The 22,118-nt window shown below is 52.1% G+C and overlaps 1 protein-coding gene across 2 annotated transcripts in view; it reads left to right on the top strand.

Annotated features, from left to right (window-relative positions):
- Window positions 1–22,118, top strand: part of Zc3h7b (zinc finger CCCH-type containing 7B) — a 54,282-nt gene that overhangs the window by 12,857 nt on the left and 19,307 nt on the right. For both annotated transcript variants that reach the window (XM_075960081.1, XM_075960082.1), the window contains exons 2-10: window positions 11,875–11,933; window positions 12,886–12,919; window positions 13,044–13,241; window positions 14,946–15,104; window positions 16,790–16,870; window positions 17,651–17,707; window positions 20,117–20,159; window positions 20,643–20,836; window positions 21,103–21,424. In XM_075960081.1, coding sequence (XP_075816196.1) covers window positions 11,881–11,933; window positions 12,886–12,919; window positions 13,044–13,241; window positions 14,946–15,104; window positions 16,790–16,870; window positions 17,651–17,707; window positions 20,117–20,159; window positions 20,643–20,836; window positions 21,103–21,424 — 1,141 coding nt within the window. In that variant the 5' untranslated portion in view covers window positions 11,875–11,880. The remainder of the gene's footprint in view (window positions 1–11,874; window positions 11,934–12,885; window positions 12,920–13,043; window positions 13,242–14,945; window positions 15,105–16,789; window positions 16,871–17,650; window positions 17,708–20,116; window positions 20,160–20,642; window positions 20,837–21,102; window positions 21,425–22,118) is intronic.

A 22,118-nucleotide genomic window follows, 5' to 3' on the forward strand; every position in this document is an offset into this window, starting at 1 on the left:
CCCATTATTGGGATTATAAGCATCTGCCCGTATGTCCAACTTCTCTTTTTGCATAGTTCCAGGGATCGAGCTCGGGTCCTTGTGCGTGTAAGGCAAGCACTTTCCTGACCAAGCTGTCTTCCCAGCCCTAGAACTCTTCATTAGTTCATTCAACAAGATTTACCAGTGTGTCTAATGCGGCTACTGTAATTTCGAAGGTGTGATAAGCAGAACATTTCATTATCTGTGGCCACCGAAATGCGATAAGAATGCAGCCTTTCTGAGTAACTCAAGGACAAGACTACTGCTCTGTCGGAGGGAAATGCTAGCTCTCAGGAGGGGGTTTTCTCGTCTACCCTTGCAGCCCTGCCACAGATCATAGGTAACATGTTCAGGTGATCTGTGGAAATTAAGTATGACCCTTCCCAGCGGCCACAGAGCAGGAGTCCAGGAGCGGTCAGACATGTATGTGAGGGCTGTGCCAAAAAGAGAAAGGCAGACCCAGGATGCTGGCCTGTAGGGCTGAGGATAGAGCAGCGAAACCTTCCTGCTCTGACTGAGGAAGAGAGATGGGAGCTGGGGTGGTGAGTACACAGTATGCAGCCGCCCTGCCTTCTGGGGTCTGCTGCTCTGTAGTGGAACCTGAGGCCACGGGTGCATGAGGACAGGGTGAAGACTGTGTAGGGAGAGCCGTGCCCGTGGCGAAAGTGATAGATAGGATGGGGCCTCAGAGCCGACTGCCAGGGTGCAAGTCCCAGCGCTTATCATTTCTCACAGTGCGACTTGGGCAGGCTCCGCCCTGTGCCTCTCATTCCTCATGGGGATATAACTGTTCCTTTTTACAGAGTGCCGGAAAGGCTAAGGTGAGGTTTCAGGCTTTCTGTGGTAAGAGGAAGTGTGTGTCCTTGGTGACTGCCATCAGCCTCCTGTTGTCCTCAGGTTCCTGGGCTCCTCCTGAAAGGTTCCCTTGTGGGTTTTTTTTGTTTGTTTGTTTTGTTTTGTTTTGTTTTTCAAGCAGGGGTTTCTTTGTGTAGCCCTGACTGTCCTGGAGCTACCTCTGTAGACCAAGCTGGCCTCGAACTCACAGAGATCCGACTACCACTGCCTCCCCAGTGCTAGGATGAAAGGCGTGCGCCACTACCGCTGGCTCCTGATGGGTTCCTAAGCACTGTTTCTCTGGGCTGCTCAGAGATGAACCAGATGCCTACGGGAGCTCATAGCTGGGGACTCAGGGACTGCACAGTGGTTCTAATGAGCTTAGGTGGGTTTGGGAGAAAGGCTTCCTAGTGGAGGACACACCACAGTATGGAGGATGCCCCCTGCAGGGGAGACAGCCCGATGCTCTACTGTTCCAGGCCTTGCCATGGGCCCAGAAGAGGCCAGGCGTGCCTTGCCACGCTGCAGACACCAGCTAAAGAATGTGGACCTTTTCCTTTTGGTGATGGTGTCACAGGAAGTCTTGTTTGTTTGAACTTTTTGTTGTTGTTGTTGTTTTTCAAAACACAGTTTCTCCGTATAGTCCTGACTCTCCTGGAACTAGCTCTGTAGACCAGGCTGGTCTCGAACTCACAGAGATCTGCCTGCCTCTGCCTCCCGAGTGCTAGGATGAAAGACGTGCTCCACCACCGCCCAGCTTTAACTCCTCATTCACAAGAAGTTGCAAAAACTGTACAAAGAATCTCCTTCACTCAGCTTCCCCTAACAGTGGCATCTTGTGTAGCTGATGTATAGTATTAAAACCAGAGACCTGGTGTTGGAACATTACTAGACAGTTTATTCAGGTTTTACTGTTTTTTTTGTTTTGTTTTTTTAGTATATGTTTGTTAGTGTGTAGACCACATGTTTTGAGAAGGAGAATGACATTGGCATATGTATTAATTAGATGCCCCTAGCCCCCCAGAATGGGAGCACATTGGAGGGGTCTCACTAGAGGTCGTTGGTGAAAGTGAAAGGTGATGACGGCCTGTAGTTATAGAGAGAGAAGCTGCGGAGTCAGGTTAAAGGAGGCAGGAACTAGGAGCTGAGACCAGATGATGGTCAGAGCTCTGGCTAGGGCAGAGGGCAAGGAGGGAGAAGGCAGAGGTGAGGGGAGGAGAGGCTAAGTTCAGTTTGGAATGTGTTCAGTGGGAGGAGGCCCAGTACAGCTGAGAAGGGCATCCGAGACGGCGTGGTGGACATAGAAGTACGTCTTCGCATTTTAATCTAATTTTATGTATATGAGAGTTTTTCCTGTGTGTAATTCTGTGCACTCCTGTGTCTGTGCCGTGGCGTTGGATCACCTGGAACTGGAGTTACAGGTAATTATGAGCCACCGTGTATGTGCTGGGAATCAAACCCTAGTCCGCTGGAAGAACCTGCCCATGCTCTTATCTGCTAAGCTATCTCTGCAGCCCACAGGCATGGGTCTTATTTTTTTTAACTATTTATTTTTATTTCTTGTGCATTCGTGTTTGCTTGCATGTATGTTGGATCCCCTGAAACTGGAGTTACAGACAGTTGTGAGCTGCCTTGTGGGTGCTGGGAATTGAACCCGGCTCCTGGAAGAACAGCCAGTGCTCTTAACCACTGAGCCATCTCTCCAGCCCCAGGCATGGGTCTTAAAAGATGCATAGGAATTGTCTGGGTGGGGGGAGTGTGGGGTTCTAGTTAGAGGGCCCAAGATTAGGAAAAGGGTGGAAGTCATAGACAGCCTGGGCAGTGGGCATCCAGGTACCACTCTCCAGGTGAGAGCTGAAAATCTGGCAGGCTGAGGAGGGGGCACGCTTGGCAGAAGGGTGGATTCATGAGTCATCGGCATGACTCATGAGATCATGAAATGCAGGAGCTCATCTGGGGACAGCACAGGAGCAGGAGCACTGTCCGTGGAATCTCAGGAACGTAGCTTTTGAGGCCTGGGCAAAGAAGAGTCACCACCAGAGACAGCAGCAAGGATCCTAGAAGTGGGAGGCCGCGGCAGATGCAGCCCGAGGTCCAGGAAGAGGCGAGTCAAAAGCTGCTACTTAGGCAGCAGGAGGTTCCTGGGGCTGGGGGCCACTTGGCTAATGGCGCATTGGAATGGCAGGGTGAGAGCTGGTCTCTGTGTTAGGGAGTTGAGTGGGGGTGGAGAGGTGTGTAATCAACTCTGGCTGTAACTGCAGTCAAGGCTGGGGGCGGGGCATAGTGTATTGTGCCGAAGGGAATCAGAAGCAGGAGTTACTGTGAGCCAGGGAAGACTTTGAGCATGATGGGAGATGGCTAGGGCCTGGAGCTGGGTCTTTTTGATTGGCAGCAAGGCGATGGTGCTGTAGGTAGGCTCTGGGGCCAGACTTCCGGGGTCGGAATTCCATGTATATGTCAACTCCGTCACTGTGGATGAGGCAGTTCACTATTGTGTACCCACAGTGTCCTCTTGTCCTCTGCAAAATGGGGAATGTTCACAGTGTCTATCCACTAAGCTGTGTGGAGCTTTGAGGAAGTGATGACTTCCCCTGCCACGTGGTAACCATTCAGCAGGTGCGAATGCTCTGTGAGTGTTCATTTCTTTCTGCCTAAGTTTTCTTTTATTTATTCAGTATCCACTCATTCTTATCTGGGTTGAATAACTGGGTTGGATGAGCTGATGTCCGTCCATTCCTTCTGCCCTCATTAATTTATTCTGTGGCCAGCACAGGACCATTGAGATGTTCAAGAGGCCAGCACAGTTCCTCCGGGACCAACGTAGACATGTCGTGTTCATCTCTCCTTCATTCTCAGCTCTTCCCCTCTCTCCCTCATCTTGGTGCTAGGATGGGAACCTAGGACTTTGAACTCCGGAGTTCTCAGGCTGCTGGTCCCACCTGGTACCTGCCCTACTGAGTTGGTCCCAAGTCAGTTCTGTTTTGTGACTCAGATTTTGCCTGTGGGAAAAAATCTAAACTTTGCTGTGGAAACTGTCCTGGCCCCCTGCTGTCGAGCGGATTCCAGCCCCTAGAGAAAATGAGAGTGCTGGAGCATCTTTCCAACTCCTCCCCTGCGTGTAAACACACAGCACACAAAGCATGCTGGGATCTTCTGTGCTGTAGCTACACATGGAGGCACTGCCGTCATTGTAGGTGTAGATTTAGTAGATGTGTTGTATTTATAACTTAGGTGGATCATTTATGGGCAAGCAGTAAGGCTGCTTCAAGTTTTTCTTTTCCTTTCTTTTTATTATTATTTTTTTATTTATTTTTGTTTGTTTGTTTTTCAAGGCAGGGTTTCTCTGTGTAACAGCCCTAGCTGTCCTGGAACTTGCTCTTGTAGACCAGGCTGGCCTTAAACTCACAGAGATCCGGCTGCCTCCGGAGCTCGTTTTTGTTTTTTAAGACAGGGTGTCTCTGTGTAGCCCTGGCTGTCCTGGAACTCACTGTGTAGACCAGGCTGGCCCTGAACAGGGAGATCCACCTGCCCATGCCTCCTGAGTGCTAGGATTAAAGGCGTGCACCACCACCTCCTGGCATCTGCCATCCATTTTTTTAAAGACTAATAGATTTGGTTAGAATTGGCCCATGCTAGCTGTATATAAGTTCTAAGTTGTATTGGACTTTGGATCTATTTATTTGGTGTGTGATAGTTGTTTTTTGTTATCATAACGCTTATTTAAAAAAATAATACATTCTTTGACAAGATGGCTCAGTGGGTAGCACACTTGCTAAGCTTGAGTATCTGAGTTTGATCCCTGAATCCCATGGTGGGAAGGGAGAACCGGCTCCTGAAAGTTGTCCTCTGACCTCCGCATAACGGCTGTGGCACATGCATCCTGCACGTATACACGTCCATGCACACATCATACACATACAAAAGTAAGAAATAAAAATTTAAAAACAATATGTTCCATGCCAGTTGTGCAGCACATGACTATAATCCCAGCACTTGGGAAGTAGAGGAGGAAAATCAGGAGTTTAAGGCCAGGCTCAGCTATATAGTGAGTTTGAGCCTAGACTGGGCTTTGATTGGTAAACTTGTCTAAAACAAAACCAACAAAACCACCAGTAGCAACAACAACAAAAAGTAAGCATGGGGCTGAGGGCTGGAGAGATGGCTTGGCTGTGGAGGGACCCAGGTTCGATTCCCAGCATCCATTTTGCAGTTCACAACAGTCTACAACTCCAGTTCCAGTGGAATTCGACGCCCTCTTCTGGCCTTTGAGGGCACTGCACACACATGGTGCATAGACACAAATGCAGGCAAGACAGAAGAGGTGTCATATTCCCTGGAGCTGGTGGTAGAGACAGTTGTGAGCCACCACAGGGATACTGGAAACTGAAACCAGACCTTTGGAAGAGGAGCCAGTGCTCTTACCTGCTGAGCCATCTCTCCAGCCCGGAACAATTGTGAATGAACCATTGGACATGTTCTGAGCCTTCTGTCTGTGATGGTGGCCATGTGCTGGGGGACGGCAGAGCCCTTCACCTTTGCTCACCTCTGCCTTTTTCAGTCCTCGCTCAAATCACCGTTAATATTTGTATTTCTGCCTCTAGTTCCTGTACCAGCAGTCTGGGTTTTTAGGTTTGTTTATTTACTTATTTACTGTGTGTGTGTGTGTGTGTGTGTGTGTGTGTGTGTGTGTGTGTGTGTGTGTGTGCCACAGCACACTTGTGAGAGTTGATTTTCTCCTTCTACCATGTGGGTCCTGGGGGGTTGGCAGCAAGTGCCTTTACCCACTGAGCCATGTTACCAGCCTCTGCCCCTAGGCTTTTTCTAGCATGCAGTTCAAACACCTCCAGTCTCTACTCTACCCCTGGCTCTACGTGTCCAGGTATCTTTTAAAGCAGTACCTGCTTTCTGATACCAAAATCTGAGCTAGACTACCCAGGCTGCCATGACAAGATGCCCATTAGGACCCCACCTTCGTGATATTTCACTCCCGCTCCCCCATAGGCCTGGTCCTCAGATGTAAATAGGAGCCGATAGCTCTGCATAGAAACTTGGAGGAGACTCAAACATTTGGTGCATAATAACTGCCTATGAGAATTTTCTTCCCTGAGGAGGGGGAAGGGTAGGTGTGGGCTCAAAAGCCACCAGGGTTGGGAGGTGCTCTCCTGACACACCACTGAAGCTCCCTGCTGCCCGTCTCTCTGGTCTTTTTTAACCACATAGCCTTGCCAACCTTCCTAGCCTCAGGGAGTATTGTCTTCCTGTCTACTTAGCTAGTAATGAGATGAAATAAGTCTCAGGTATTTAATGCCAACTTTTTCTCATGGAGCAAAGCCTGACACGGAGCTGCCCCTTTTATTCAAAATGCACCTTAGAGTGGAAGCCACAGATAGCCCTTGCTGTACCTACAAACCCTCAAGGTAGGGTCTTTGTATTTGTTTGTTTGTTTGGCGTCAGAGGCACACATGAACACACATACGCGTGCACACCCACGTGCACGCACACACCTGCGTGTGCACCCATGCATGTGCACGTAGGCACGCACACACCTACAAACCCCCGCGCGCACACATGCACGCGCGCACACACACACACACACACACACACACACACACACACACGCTATTCACAGCGCTCATTTCTTCTTGTCACTGAGATTTCTGCTCAGGTGTTAGAGTTGATTTCTCTGACTCCAAAATGCACCTTCCTGTCATTCTCATTTTTTGTCACATGTCCTTCTTGTGTTACGTTACCTCTAAAAAAGACACTAATAACTTTGCCCCTGGCTAGATCCTGCTTGCCCAAGAACACTAAAGATATTTCTGCTGGGGAAGTGTGTGTGTGTGTGTCTGTGATATATGCAGGTATGTGCGTGTAAGTGCCAGCATACCACGGTTCACGTCTGGTGGTCAGAGGACAAGTCTGGGCATCTGTTTTGTCTTTAGGTTCCAGAGATTGAATTCAAGTCATTAAGCTTGGGGTCAAGTGCCCTTGACCACTTGAGCCGTCTCACCTCCCCCAAAAGATTGTTTTTGCCTGCATGTATGTATGTCTGTCATGGGCATCCCTGGTGCCTGCAGAGGTCAGAAGAGGGTATCAGATCCCAGGAATTGATGTTACTGATGGTTGCAAGCCATCATGTGGGTGCTGGGAATCAAACCTAGGTCTTCCACTAGCGCTATCAAGTGTTCTAAACCGCTGAACCATCTCTTCAGGTCCCCACGGGAAGATACTCCTGAAGTGCTCACTGCATTCCCGGATGGCTGTTCAGATGGATGCGTGGATGATGAGCGCCTGTTTGTCATCTTCTGTCTCTGTTGTTAGGCTTCTCACTGGGCAGTGAACCGTTTGAGGGCATGTTTCGCTGTTGTTATTTTGGTTTGGTTTGTGTGTGTGTGTGTGTGTGTGTGTGTGTGTGTGTGTGTGTCGGGGGAGGATATGAGAAAGAGAGATACGTCACTTATAGTCCAGCTGGCCTCAAAGTCCTTATGAAGCCAGAGCTGGCCTTGAAACTCCTGATTGTCCTGCCTCTCCCTCCCAAGTTCTGGGGTTGCAGGTGTGCACCCCTACACCAAGCTTGGTTTCCCCTTCTTTGTCTGGCTTGCAGAGCGTTATTGTCTGGGAGCTGTCCCTCTATGCAGTCTGCTGCTCCCTGTGTGATTAGTGGTGTATTGTCTGTGTCTGTGGGACATGAATAGATTATTTTCGTGGTCTTGTTCAGCAGGAATCATGGGACAATGCCAGCAGGAGGCCTCTCAGTTGGAAGTGTGGAGTCCATGATATAGTGTAGATGCCTATATTTCCCCTAGAGTTTTCTCCTGGTCATGGGATGGGGGTGCCCCACCCACACTGCAGCTCTAGAGAAGAAGGGAACCCAGGCTTTTCTGATAGCATGGTTATACAAGTTCTGGGGTGACACAGATACTGGGGTGTCAGGCCAATTTGCATCCTTCTTAGCAGACTTCCTATTGGGACTCGCAGCCCAGTCACTACTTCCTGCATCACCCCCATCCTCCCTCGAGGATCCGTCCTCCTCTGACACCTGGCAGTTTCAAGGGCTGCACCACAGCTCTTCCGCTGGCCCAGGAGTTCTCCAAGGGCAGCAAGTGGCCTGAGAGGGCCCCATTCTGTCCCCAGCAGCACCAAGTATGGAATTGTAGCAGGCATTGCTGGAACTGAATGCAGTTCTGTCTGGGTCTATGCAGGTTTTTTGTTGTTTTGTTTTGCTTTTAGACTTGGGGTGGGAGTGTCTCTCAGTGAAGTTTTAGATATCTTAGAACTCACACTCTTTAGAGCAGGCTGGCTTCAAACTCACAGAGATGTGCTTGCCTCATCCTCCTAAATGCTAGGATTAAGGGTGTGAGCCACCGCCCCTCGCTTTGTCTGGGCTCAGGTTGGGGGCAGAAAGGGCAGCTTTGTTACAGCCCAGCTTCTCCCCATGGTTTCCCTAGACCACCACAGACCTGGGTCTCTGACTGCACGCCCTTTGCATTCATGTGGCTCTCAGCAGTAGTGGCACTGATGGGGAGGAGTGGTTGCGGGCCTGGTGGGTGTTTCTTGCTGGACGTTCCTTGTGGTGGCAGTCATCATGTATGGCACGTTCTTTCTTGAAAGCACTTTGAGAACCCAGAGGTCCGCCTTAGCCAGCACCCCTAGGTGTCCCCAGCAGCCTCTACCTGCCTTGTTGCTCTCCGAGCTGAAATCTATTGACTGGTCTTGCTCTGAGGCCTATATACACAGCAGGAGGACCTCAGTGATTCACGTAGACCCCGAGGCCTGAACTGTGGAGAAACATGATGTTTACCTACATGGAATGATGCCAAACATCCGCCTTGGGGGGCTAGTGGCAGGCCACAAATACACTCCCAAAGCTGAAAGGGTCTGTCTCTGATTCTGTAATTTGTTTTTATTTGGTTGTTTTTGGGTTTCTCTGTATAGTCCTGACTGTCCTAGAACCTGCTTTGCAGACCAGGCTGGCCTTGAATTTAAAGATCTGCCTGCCTCTGCCTCCGACATGCCTGAGGAGGGGTCTGCTGACCTGAGCTCTGGTGCTCCAGAAGGGCCTCCACTCGCTGGCTGCATATCTTACGAACCATTTGAGCCTCAGTGTCTAGCTCTCAAATACAGATCTGTCACTTATGACTCTACACCCGCCGAGGTTGAATGAAAGGCAGCCAGGAGCCCCTAGCTCGTGATGAGAGGAAAATCCAAGAGCAGGTGGTCACCCAGAAGGCTTCTGCGCAACACTGACAAGCCTGCTCCTGTTTATCCTTCAAATTCAGCTATTTGTAGTGGTGGATACCTATAATCTCAGCACTCGGAAACAGAGGCAGGAGGATCACCCAAAGCTGGAGCCCAGACTGGTCTATGGAAGCCAGAGCTACATAATGAGACTCATCCTAAAAACAAACAAACAACAAAACCCAGACAAATAAACCCAAAGCAAGCAACCAAAGTAAAAGGCCAGTGCAACCCCCTTTTCCCAGGGCGCGAGCTGTCCCTTTGTGTCACCTAGTCTGTTCACCGCAGAAGTCTAGCTTCAGGTGATGCTTGGGGGCTGTCTGGCCATGCCTCTAACTAGGCTGTGAAGCAGGCTTGGGGTACAGAAACGCCAGCTTTCTCATTCCCAGCAGAGGAACTCAGACCTGCCAGTGGTCTGCTGATGAAGCGCTTGCTGCAAACCAACCCTACAATTTAGGATTGCCTGAGTGCTGCTTCTGCCAGTATCTGGTGTTTGTTTGTTTGTTTGTTTGAGACAGGGTTTCTCTGTAGCTTTCGAGCCTGCCCTGGAACTAGCTCTTGTAGACCAGGCTGACCTCGGAACTCACAGAGATCCTCCCCGCTTCTGCCAGTATAGGTTTTTGTTTCCCAAGGATAGAGGAAAGAATAAGAGGCGTCAAAGTCATTCAACAGAGAAGACTGCTCTTAGCGCTGAAGTGGGGATTCTTTACCTGTTGGCACTGTGTAATTGTGTCTGCTGGGATGTCAAGGCTAAGCCTGATGTGGAAGTGTTTCTGCCTGCTGGGGGTTTCCCAGAAGCCATGGACTCAGGAAGGTTGGTCAGGCTGGCCTCCAACTCATCATCCTCCTGTCTCAGCCTCCGAGTACTGGGATTACAGGCATGCAGCACTACGCCTGGCTTAGTGTAGGACATCTTGATTGGCCGAAGAAAGGGGAAACTGTGGGACAGCCCTGGAAACAGGCGGGGGTCAGACAGGCTTGAATGTGTGGATTTGAAAAACCCTCTCCAGGGCGTATTTGAGAAGATTGAGGGACAGTGAGATTTGCCCAGTATCTGGGGACAGTACAGGTTGGGAGTGAAGAGGGGCAGAGGTCAGATGGTGAACGAGGCCCAAACACTGGGGGCTCAGCAGACACGGGTCGAGACATGTGGTGCCTGTGGTCAGACCCACAGAGGCTTCCCCTGCGTGGGACTGGGCCCCATTGCATGGTAACCGGCATGGCCTTGCCTTCCCTGCTCAATTGTACGTCCAGAACAAGCCTTGACCCTCCTAAGCTACCCAGGTTCCTGGCCAACACTATATGAGTGAGGGGTGGTGGGGCTGTTTCAGGGACCACAGAGAGACTGGTGCAGGAGAAAGAAAAGCCTTTGCACGGAGGCCAGGAGGGTTGAGGGAACCATGAAAGCAGGATGCAGGGTTGTGTGACAAGGGGCAGAGTGGGGTGCAGGGGCTCATTCTGCAGACAGAGAAATGGAGGACAAAGATTGCTTGAGAAGCCAGAGCTATCATGGCTGGCCTCCTGCCATGGCATTGGATTGCAGCCAGGTGTCTGACCCAAGAACCACGATGTAGAGTGGTCCTGCCAGAGGGAGGGGCAGTGTGTGGTGACACATTTTCCTATGGTGTTTGACTATTATCTGTATCAGGGACTCGGCACCTGTCACCTTCCAGACCCTCATGCTAGTCAATGTGGTAGAATCTGCCATCAGCCCTGTTACCCACTTGGGGCACTGAAGGCCAGAGTCATAGTAAGTGTGAATGTTGAGCTCACACCCAGTTCTGAGTCCAACCAGATGGGTAGTGGACGCATGTCGGTGCTCCATAAACACACACACTGGGACTCCCAGGGATGGCAGTTATGTCCCTATCAGCTGAGACATCCCCAAACTCCCTCATTGCCTGGTGAAGAGCGATAGCTACAGATGTGCCATGGAGAGGACGGAAGGAACAGACGCCCGCATCCCAGTGCCTTCCTGGGCTGAGCTCCACGCCCCGGCCCAGCCCCAGGCAGGAGGTGCTCACACCATCGTTCTTCCTAGGCAGCCATCACTAGGACTCACTAGTGGGCTGAAGGGACTGCCGGTGGATGTGAAGGAAAGCACACGCTGGGTTCAAGTGTGGCCTTGGCTCCCTGCCACCTCAGGACCACAGCTGAGCTTCCCTTCGTGTGTCTCTGGTCTCTTGCTGCTGCATGACCGGGACCCTGACTTCCGCTGGCTGTCCTTCGCACTTCTGTCTTCCTTCTCCTTGGCAGTCCTGTGCCCCTTGTCCCTGGGAGCACCGATGACTGCGTTCAATGGGGAAACAAGGTTTTTCCTTTGAACTTGAGGTGGTCCCAGTCACTGCTTTTGCCCAAGCCATCGTGTGGTGAAGGACAGGTGGCCCTCACACAAATGAGGCCAGTGGGTCCTGGGTCTGCAAGGTAGCAGCATGGTCTGTGGTCTGTGTAGTCCCGAGATGGACTCTCACTCTAAAGCCCCTTCAGCCAGGTGGTGGCGCACACCTTTATTTCCAGCACTCAGAAGGCAGAGGCAGGTGGATATCTTAAGTTTGAAGCCAGCCTGGTCTACAGAGTGAGTTCCAGGACAGCCAAGGCTACACAGGGAAACCCTTTCTCGAAAAAACGAAAACCAACCAAACAAAAAACCCTTCAGACCTCTCCAGTGGGATGAGTGGGAGGGAAAGAGCCTCCGCCAGCCGCAGGTAGGGTAGGGATCTCAGCCGCCCCCGGTCCACTCCTCCCCTGCTGTCTGATTGATGGACTGTGCTCTCCCTGCAGACACTGATGGAGAGGCAGAAACGGAAGGCGGACATCGAGAAGGGGCTACAGTTCATCCAGTAAGTGGGCAGTGGGGCCGGCTCTCCTTTTCCTCCTGGCTGAGCCCTGCTCAGTGTGTACTGGGATGTGGAGAGGTGGGGTGAGCTGCGACAGGACCAGCAAGGCAGAGGTCATGGATTCCACAAGTCCATGTGCCTGGCCTGCCTGTCCCTGGGTCTTATCCAGTATACCATCCTCCCCTCACCCTCTGCATCTTCTATCCCATGGAGCATCAGGTTTCCCCTCTGTGAGGGACCAGGAGACAAGCCCCACCCTTCCTCCAGCCTGGCAGGTGCAAGCTCTCCAGAGCCTCTTCCACTCGGAGCTGTAGCTTTGGAGTTTTAGCCACAGGCAAGGAAGTGTAGCTATTGACCCTGAGTGACTTGATGGTGTCTGACCTGACGGGTTGATGGCTGTCAGTGGGTCAGGCGCCGACAATCTGAGTTAGGTCAGGAGAAGGGCGGGCAAAGCCTCCCAGACCAAGGGCACCTGAGGTGGACTCTGTGACTCTCCCTTAGGCTGAGGTACAGATTTGGTTCGGTGAGGTCGTGGTGGCAGAGTAGTGGTTAATTTCCTAGATCATTACTGTCCCCGTACCAGCCACCCTTGCCTCTGCCGTGACCAGTATCCAATTATTCTCCTCTTGTCCTTTCCCAGGCCTGGGGGCTTCCTAGACCTGGCCAGGGCTACTCTGCCTTTGTGGGTTAGAGACCCCTGGAGTCTCGCTTTCCTGAGGAGAGGGCTGAGCTTGCTGGCAGAGCCCAGCTGCTGGCTGGGCGAGCCTGGGGAAAAATGCAAGTCCTTCCATCAGAACTGAGGGGTCTCTTGCAGCCCTCTCACCTCGTACCTCAGCCACAGCTGACCCCAGTCCAAGTGGGAAAAGCCTATTCTTGGCACAACCTCAGTGCCAGCTCTGGGGCTCCGCATTGGACCAATGGGCTCACACCATCCTTTGTCTCTTTTTCCTACCAGGTCAACACTACCCCTAAAGCAAGAAGAGTATGAGGTAAGTGTCACCTTGGTGGGTGGGTGAAGAGGAGGCTGGCTGTTGTTCGTGTCGGGGCAGAAGGTTGTAACTGAGCTAGTCTGGATGGAGACCTGCTGAGGTCCCGTGTACCTGCCTTGCTTAGGCCTTCCTGCTCAAGCTTGTTCAGAACCTGTTTGCCGAGGGCAACGACCTGTTCCGGGAGGAAGACTACAAGCAGGCGCTGGTGCAGTATATGGAAGGGCTGAACGTGGCTGACTACGCTGCCTCTGACCAGGTGGCTCTGCCCCGGGAACTGCTGTGCAAGCTGCATGTCAACAGAGCGGCCTGCTACTTCACCATGGTGAGCCTGCCCCCTTTCCTCTCCCCGCCCCTTTAAGATTAAAGGTGTGTGCCACCATGACTGGTTTATTTATTTATTTTTATTTATATGTATACATGTATGCCTGCAGGCCAGAAGAGGGCACCAGATCTCATTTAAGATGGTTCTGAGCCACCATGAGGTTGCTGGGACCTCTGGAAGAGCAGCCGGTACTCTTAGCCTCTGAGCCATCTCTCTCCAGCGTGTTTTTTTTTTTAATTGTTTTTGTTTTTGTTTTTGAGACATGGTATCTCTGTATAGCCCTTGCTCTCCTGGAACTCACTCTATAAACAAGTCTGGCCTCAAACTCAGAGATCCACCTGCCTTTGTCTTCCAAGAGGTAGGATGTAAGGCGTGTGCCACCACCACCTGGTTAAAAAAGATTTTATATTTTAGTTCTACGTGTATGGGTGTTTTGCCTGCATGTATATCTGTGCACCATGTAGGTGCCTGCTGCCTGCTGAGGGAGCTCTGTCTGTTGGTGAAGCACTTGCCTTGTTGCTTTGGAAGCACAAGGGACCTGAGTTTGATGTTTGATTCTCAGAACACATACATACGTACATATGCACACATATACAGAGAAATATACTCAAATATATACGCACACAGACACAGATACCTACATATAGACACACATGTGCTTACATACTTACATACACACACACACACACATTCACTCCTTCACCCCCTTCTCCTTATAACATCAGTTGGAGCTCTCTGTCTAGCCCAGTGGTTCTCAACCTTCCTAATGCTGTGATCCTTTAATACAGCTCCTCATGCTGTAGTGGCCCTCAAACATAAAATTATTTCTTAATTAACTAATTAATTTACTTATTTATATGTATGAGTGCACTGTACGTGTAAGCCTGCAGGCCAGAGGAAGGCATCAGATCTCATTACAGATGGCTGTGAGCCACCATGTGGTTGCTGGGAATTGAACCCAGGTCCTCTGGAAGGGCAGCCAGTGCTCTTAACCTCTGAGCCCTCTCTTCAGCCCCTATAAAGTGATTTTTGTTGCTACTTCATAACTGTAATTTTGCTACTGTTATGAATCATAATGTAAATATTTGTGTTTTGTGATAGTCTTAAGCAACCCCTGTGAAAAGATTATTCAACCCGGGGGTCGTGATCCGCATTCTGAGAATCACTGGTCCTGCCAATTTCTTCAGTCAGTGAAACCAGGTCCAATGAGACATCCTGTCTGAAGAAATAAGATGGAGGCCTCTGGCTCCTCCCTGTGCACCCCTGGGCACACACACCCACAAACACAGTCATAGCCACAACAAAACAACATCAGCAAGCATCCTCAGTCACAGCCCCACCCCAGATGAGCTGAATTAGAATTTCAGGGGTGACCTTTCTCCCTGATTGCATCACTGAGGAGGGGCTACTGTCCTTCTTAGTCCCTAACGTTCCAAGCCAAGGACAGACAGGTCAACAGCTGTGTCACCCCGCAGGCTCACTGGTGCGGCTGTACCCACAGGGTCCTGCTAGTACCTACATCAGCCTGTCATCTTTACGCCATCAGAGTCAACGCTGCCCTCTCTCTCCGACCTCTGCCCTGAAACTCTTCAGCCCGGTCCCCTAGGCCATCCCCTTTGCAGTTCCTCCGCAGGGAAGTGAGGTTGCTTTCCGTGCCTAGGGTCAGAGACGCTGACCAGCGGGCTCCCTGGTTGTCTCCCATAGGGCCTGTATGAGAAGGCGCTGGAGGACAGTGAGAAGGCGCTGGGCTTGGACAGCGAGAGTATCCGGGCACTGTTCCGCAAGGCGCGTGCCCTCAATGAGCTGGGGCGCCACAAAGAGGCCTATGAATGCAGCAGCCGGTGCTCCCTCGCCCTTCCCCACGTGAGTCCTGTCTCCCAAGCATGCGTGCTGGCCCTCCAGTGCTCCTTGCCACCACATACATCTGCGTCGTAGGAGGTTGATGAGCTGGGACTGTGTGTCGCCATTGGTAAAACTGCAGTGTGGTGTATATACCATCCCTCAGCCTCCAACAGCCCTGTGCTGCCAAACTGAAGCTCTCATCCTCGTTTTCGAGATGAAGAGATGTCGGTGTTGGGCTGTCACTGGGTGGGGAAGTGACAGAGAGAGCTTTGCTGGACACTCACATGTATGTCGCCCCTTGTCATTTATTCACTGAAGCTGGTATATGCCTCACTCTGCCTTTTGGTCACTTTATAAGTATTTACTATATGGTGTCCACACAGGCACACATCAAGGCCCACTGCCCAGCTCAGTGGTGGTGGTGGCATATGCCTTTAATCCCAGCACTCAGGAGGTAGAGGCAGGTGGATCTCTGTGAGTTTGAGGCCAGCCTGGTCTACAGAGCAAGTTTCAGGACAGGCACCAAAGCTACACAGAGAAACACGGTCTCGAAAAAACGAACGAACGAATGAACTAACTAAATAAATAAATAAATAAAAGGCCCACTGCCCTTTGGTGACTTACTGAAACAATCCTGGCATCCAGGTCTGTTACCTTCCCAAACTCCCAAGCACTTCTTTTTTTTCCCCCCACCCCCGAGATGGGTTTCTTTGTGTAGTCCTGGCTGTGCTGGAACTCACTCTGTAGACCAAGTCTCGACCAACCTCGACCTCACAGAGATTCACCTGCCTCTGCCTCCCAAGCGCTGGGGCTAAAAGCGTGCGCTGTCACCACCCGGCTAGCACTTACGTTTGTCAGGTGTAACTACAGTATAGAATCCACAAAATGTCCTTCCTGGAAACTTTGTCTCTGGCCTAGTGGCTGTACAGGGACTCCTGTCCTCTTCTTTACCGGTCTTTCTAGAAAAGATATGGAGGGAAAAGTCAGAGCAGCAGCATGGCTCCCCCGGGGAGAGACTGAGGCTGGAGTGAGTGAGCGCAGCCCAGGGGCTCTCGCGCTCACTGTCACTTGCAGAATTCTAGAAATAAAATAGTTAAGGGCTGGGGGTGTGACCCATAGTAGAGCACTTGCCTAGGATGTGCAAGACTGGGCTTCTTCCCCAACTCTACAAAGAAAAAGAGATTAATAATGAAACTTTAATCCCAGCATTTAGGAGGCAGAGGCAGGCAGATTTCTGTGAGCTGGAGGCCAACATGGTCTACAAAGAGACCTCAGACAGCCAGGTCCACACAGAGACCGATTCCTAGCACCACTAGAAAATGAAAATTACATCGAGACCAGCCTGGTCTACAGAGCTAGTTCCAGGACAGGCTCCAAAGCCACAGAGAAACCCTGTCTCGAAAAAAAAAAACAAAAAACAAAAAACAAAAAAAAAAAAGAAGAAAATGAAAATTACAGTCTGGCACAGTGGGTGGTACCCATAATCCCAGGAATTCAAGGCCAGCCCAGCAAAGATAGCAAGTCCCTGTCTTAGAGATAAGATGGAAAAAGATGAAAGCAAATGTGTTCCTTTGCCTCCCCCACTGTTCCCAGCAGTGACTTGGAAAGCCAGTGTCACCTCCCAAGGCCACAAGAGATGTGCAGGAGCATAGCTGTGTGCACCGGGGCTACCTAACCCACCTAACCCTATGTCCTGCCTTCCGCAGGATGAAAATGTCACTCAGCTGGGTCAGGAGCTGGCTCAGAAGCTCGGGCTGCGGGTGCGGAAGGCGTATAAGAGACCCCAGGTAGGTGGGAGCTGGGGTGGGCATAAAGAAGTGGGGTGCGAAAGAGGGACTAGGCACTGTAGGGATCCCAAGTGAGGTAGCCAGAGCCTGGTAAGGACAGAGGGGATGACAGCAGGTGACCTTCCTCCCTGTTGGCTGAAAGCCCTGGAATGAGTAGCAGGACCTTGGGGAAGCGGAAAGAACAGCCAAAGCTCCCAGCTTCCCTTAGACACCAGCTGTTAAAACAGCTCTCTCCACTGCCCTGGACGACTTTAACCACCCTAGAGATGGCCCAAGTTGACACTGGTGCCCTTCAGTTTTGTGTTCTCAAATGTTCTCCTCATGGTGCCTGTCTGAATGTTAGTGTCCACATATGTCACCTGCCGTGTGTCTGGAAACTGCGTGTCCCAGAACATATGGCTTAAGTTTTTCTGGCCTGACCTTGGACACATTACTGCCTGTTTCCACATCTGGAAGACAGATACTGCGCCCACCTCAGGAGGCTCACGGGAGGACTAAAACGGGAAAATACGAGATGGCTCCTGGCATGTCATAGGAATGTGTATGTTTAGATCCTCAGTCCAGGTCACACTTGGAATTTAAAAATAAAAAAATGAAAAAGCCCCATGTGACCCTGGGAGCCAGAGCAGGTGGCAGCGGCAGTCTGTAGGTACGGAGTCTTGGGTGGCACCGAAGACCCCACAGCTGGTGTCAGGGTCTCTGTGTTGTCCTGACTGTGTGGGATGTTTTGCCTGTTTCCACATTCTTGATCTCTGTCCACCTCTCCCCAATCTCTGGCAGGAATTGGAAACATTTTCTCTGCTTAGTAATGGCACCCCGACTGGCGTGACAGATCAGGTAGGCATGATCCAGGACCCCAAATGCTTCCCCAACTTCATACCAGTCTGTCTCTCTCCATCCATTTCAAGAGTTCAGGCAGTGGACTACAAAGGCCCCAGACAGCACCGTGTCTTTCACCAACCCATTTCCTTATCAATACATCGAACCTCATCCACAAAGGTCAGGACTGGTCACAGTTATGGAGGTCTGTGAGAAGCCCAAGCAGAATGGAACTGCCCATGAAGAGGATAAGGCGAGGCCTACCTCAGTACAAGAAACACCTGAGAGCGTAGAAGCCAGCAGCAGGTGGTGTCTAGGCTGAGCCCCTGGCGTCCTGTAGATCTACAGGACAGTCACATGAGAGATTTGGTGCTGCGTGCCCTGTGGGCTTCTCCAACATGGAGTCACTTCTCTGGCCGGTTGGTCACTCCACCTGTGTGCCTACAAGTGGGTGGCCTGGGCTGTGCTCACAGTAGATCTGAGTCTACAAGGCGCCAGAGCTGAGAAAGAAGCTGAAGGAAGACTGTGTGGGCTCCTTGTTGGGAAGCGGTTCAGCCTGGTAGAGAGGGAATGGGATTCACAGGCCAGAGAGAGCAGCCTGAGCAGAGGCCCTATAGTCAGGAGAGGAAGGGGCTCCCTCCACTGGTATAGTTCCTCAGGGCACATGTTGGGGGTCAGATTCTGAGCCATCCTGAGAAATGACTCCCGTGCTGGAGAAGCCCACAGAGAACACAGCAGCCAGATCTTACATATGACTATCCTGTAGATTGTACTGGGCACCAGGGGCTCATCTCTGAGGTGGCCACTCCGCCCCTTCCCTCAGGCCTTTGGGTATCTTAGGCCATTATTGCCAAGTGACTATTAGTAGCAGGGGTTCTGTGCAAAAGGGCAGGGAGAGAAAAGCCAGGACAGGAGGGCTGGGCGGCCACTCTTGTCCTACAGGGCCTAGGCAGCACTGATGGGGAGAATGACAGCTGTCCGTAAGGTGTTCATCCCTGGCCTCCTTTGTTTTCCCCTCAACTCCTGTCTGTACGCACTGTGGGAAAAGCAGCTCCCTGATCAGCACGGCAGCCTTGATCTGAGCAACTTATCTGTGGTGTACAAACACCCAGGGAACAGATGTGCACGTATTCACTGTGTGATCTGAGGACAGGCTCAGGGGTGGGGTTGGGAGAATGCCTGGTCCCAGAGAACCGACAGACCGGACAGGCTCAAGGCAGGCCTTAGTCAGACAGCCCTACACTGACCCAAGAGCAGCAGCCGCCGAGCGTCTCACAGAGTGTTGGCTAAAACAGTAGGTGAGGCAGGATGCTGGATGACTTCTGCTGCTGCCCTTAGGAAGGGGCTAATGCTGAGAGTCTGGGCCTTCTCCACAGAACAGGAAGGAGACAGGGTCATCCTGGACACACAAGGTTCTGCTGGATGGTGAAGGGATCAGGGAAAAGGGGGGTGTGTTCAGGGTTGAGGAGTGACTTGCGTCTCTTGTGGCTGAAACAGGCAGAGGAGTTCACTGGGGCCCAGAAAGGGAGGCTGGAGAGCTAACTTCTCAAGCCGACCTCCTGACAGTACACGCTACACTCGTGATGAGTACAGAGAGCTGCTTGTGCAGCCGGCCTCCTCTGCGCTCCGTCTCCGTAACAGTTCCGGACAGTGTGGCTCTGTGTCCTTTACAAACGAGGAAACTAGTCCAGATAGGGTGCATGACTTGGCCAAACCAGAGAGCAAGCTCCAGCCTTTCCCCAGCCCAGAGGATGCTCTCAGACTGTGACCCCAACACACACAGCCGCAGAGTTCAGATTCTCCTGAACTAGGCCTGGGGCCTAGGGAGTGGCTCTTGTGATTCCTGGCCAGGTTGCTCCTCGTCCTCTGAACTGTTTCATCTACGCAGTGGGGATTGGCTTCCACCAGACAACATTCTCCTTGGAGGGAGGGAAGCTTCCTGTGAGGCTGGGGGCTGAGCCTGGGCAGGGGGACGCCTTTGTCTTCTGATGAGAAACTATCTGTGAGGTGAGGGGCTCAGTAAAACTCTTGTCACAGCCTTTAATCCCAGCAGGTGGATCTCTGAGTTCAAGGATAGCCTTGTCTACATAGTGAATTTTAGGACAGCCAGGGCTACACAGTGAGACCCTGTCTCAAAAACAAAAACAAAATAACCCAAAACCCTTGTCTGAGGATATGGCTAGGACTTCAGGTAAGGAAACTGAGACCCAGAGGTATAGCCCTTCCCTGGGACCGCTGCGCCCTGCAGTACACCTGCTAGGCTAGTCCCACTACACCTCTCCTAACCCAAGCCTGCCCAGGCCCTGACTGAAAAGCCGGCCTACAAGTGTGGTAGGTGTTGGTTCCTCAGTGGGTGGCCGTGGGGTTAGTCATGGGGGCCCTGCGGCATCCCATCCTCCATCTGTCACCTGACCTTCCTCTCCACAGGGAACGTCTAACGGATTGGGATCCATAGATGACATCGAGACAGGTACTGTCTCAGCTCTGTCGAGTGGGACACTAATGCAGGACAGGAAGGGACGCTTCCTCCGCTTGTCCTTTCCTTCACCCACGCCTGCCCCTGTTGAGTACCACAGTTCAGAGTCCTTGCTTCTTTGCTCTGTTCATGGGATTCCAGGTTATAGCTAATAGTGCTCAAATAGGACACTGGTGGCCCGAGAGAAGGGGGACACTGTGGGTATTGGAGTGGAATCAGGACCATGAGGACACTGCTGGCCCGAGAGAAGGGGGACACTGTGGGTACTGGAGTGGAGTCAGGACCATGAGGACTCCCCCTCACCCCCCACCAGCTCCAGGCTATCTTCCTTCCTTGACTAACTCTGGGCCTGGGGCAGGGAATAGGGAAAGCAGGTCCCCGTGGAACTGGGGAAGAAGGGAAGGTGTTGGCTTAGTGACTAGGCAACACCCCCACCACACAGGGCCCTTTCAGCTACTGAGCCCACCCCCTCCACAGACTGCTACGTGGACCTACGGGACTCCCCGGCCCTGCTCCCCTCCACTCCCACGATGCCCCTGTTCCCTCACGTTCTGGACTTACTGGCCCCCCTGGACGGCAGCAGCAGGACACTCCCCAGCACTGAGGGCCTCGACGACTTCTCAGATGCGGATGTGTTTGGTCCGGAGCTGGACACCCTCCTGGACTCTCTGGTGAGCCATGTTGCTGACTTGTTCCGTGCCTCTAAGCCCGTCGCTCACGAAGAGGCAAGAAAAGGCCCCAGCTTCACAGTTGGGAGGATAGAGGGTCTTGCTGGAGTCTTCAGAGCAGACCCCAGGAGGACTGAGCAGAGAGCCAGGGCCTCTTCTTGAGCATTTAAGGCCGGCTATGGAGGAATAGCTAGTTCCTAGAATGCCCCACCCCACAGGTTGGATGGTCATGTTCTCTTCTGACCCCTGACTCTGTCCCCACTTTGCAGTCTCTGGTCCAGGGTGGCCTGCCTGGCAGTGGTGTGCCTAGTGAGTTGCCTCAGCTGATCCCTGTGTTTCCTGGTGGGACCCCACTGTTGCCACCTGTAGTGGGTGGCTCTATCCCCGTGTCCAGCCCACTGCCTCCTGCCTCCTTTGGCCTTGTCATGGACCCCTCCAGGAAGCTGGCTGCTTCTGTGCTGGATGCCCTTGACTCTCCAGGGCCCACGCTGGACCCCCTGGATCTATTACCATACTCTGAGGCTCAGCTAGATGCCCTTGACAGCTTTGGCTCAGCCCGAGGCTCCCTGGACAAGCCTGACTCCTTCATAGGTGAGGCCTTGGTGGGTACACTCTCTCGCTCTACTCCCTTGACAGTGCTTCCGTGTCTCTGATCTCTGCAGCTCTGTGCCTCCAAAGCACATGCCCTCATCCCCATCACAGTCCAGAGCAGTCCACACTGTCTTATCTCTCCTGCGCTCAGTGCTGTTGGAACCTGAGTCTCAGACTGGGTGTCTTCGTTCTAGACCAAACAGTAGAGCTGTGTTAGTGACCCCATCTGCTGCTCTCCCCAGGCCTCCTGAGCCCTGAACCTCCAGACTCAGGTCCCATGGACATGATTCTGATGCAAGGTTCTGAGCTCCCTTGACTCTTCTCTGGGCTGGGAGCCATAGACATAGGAAATTGAGCAGGCCTTTATAGGGATGGCTTTTAGAGGTCAGAGATCGTCTAGGGCGCTCAAGACTGAGGGACTCATGGGATGGCAGGGTAGAGAGGAGCCAGGGATTCCTTCTGGAGGGACCTAATGGCTTGGAGGCATAGGGTCTGTATGGTGGAGGATCAGGGATGGCTGAGGGCCAGAGCAGGGGTCCTGGGGGAAATGTGGCTGAGCCATGGTCTCACTGTGAGCCAAGCTACAAGTCTGGACTTTCTCTCATGGGCAGCAGGAAGCCTCAGAAGGCATAAACAAGGGTGGACATGTTGGAGCCTCTTTGCTCCAGGGCTGTGACCATGAAAATAGGAGGGT

This window comes from Microtus pennsylvanicus, chromosome 2, assembly GCF_037038515.1.
Source record: "Microtus pennsylvanicus isolate mMicPen1 chromosome 2, mMicPen1.hap1, whole genome shotgun sequence".
NCBI lineage: Eukaryota > Metazoa > Chordata > Mammalia > Rodentia > Cricetidae > Microtus > Microtus pennsylvanicus.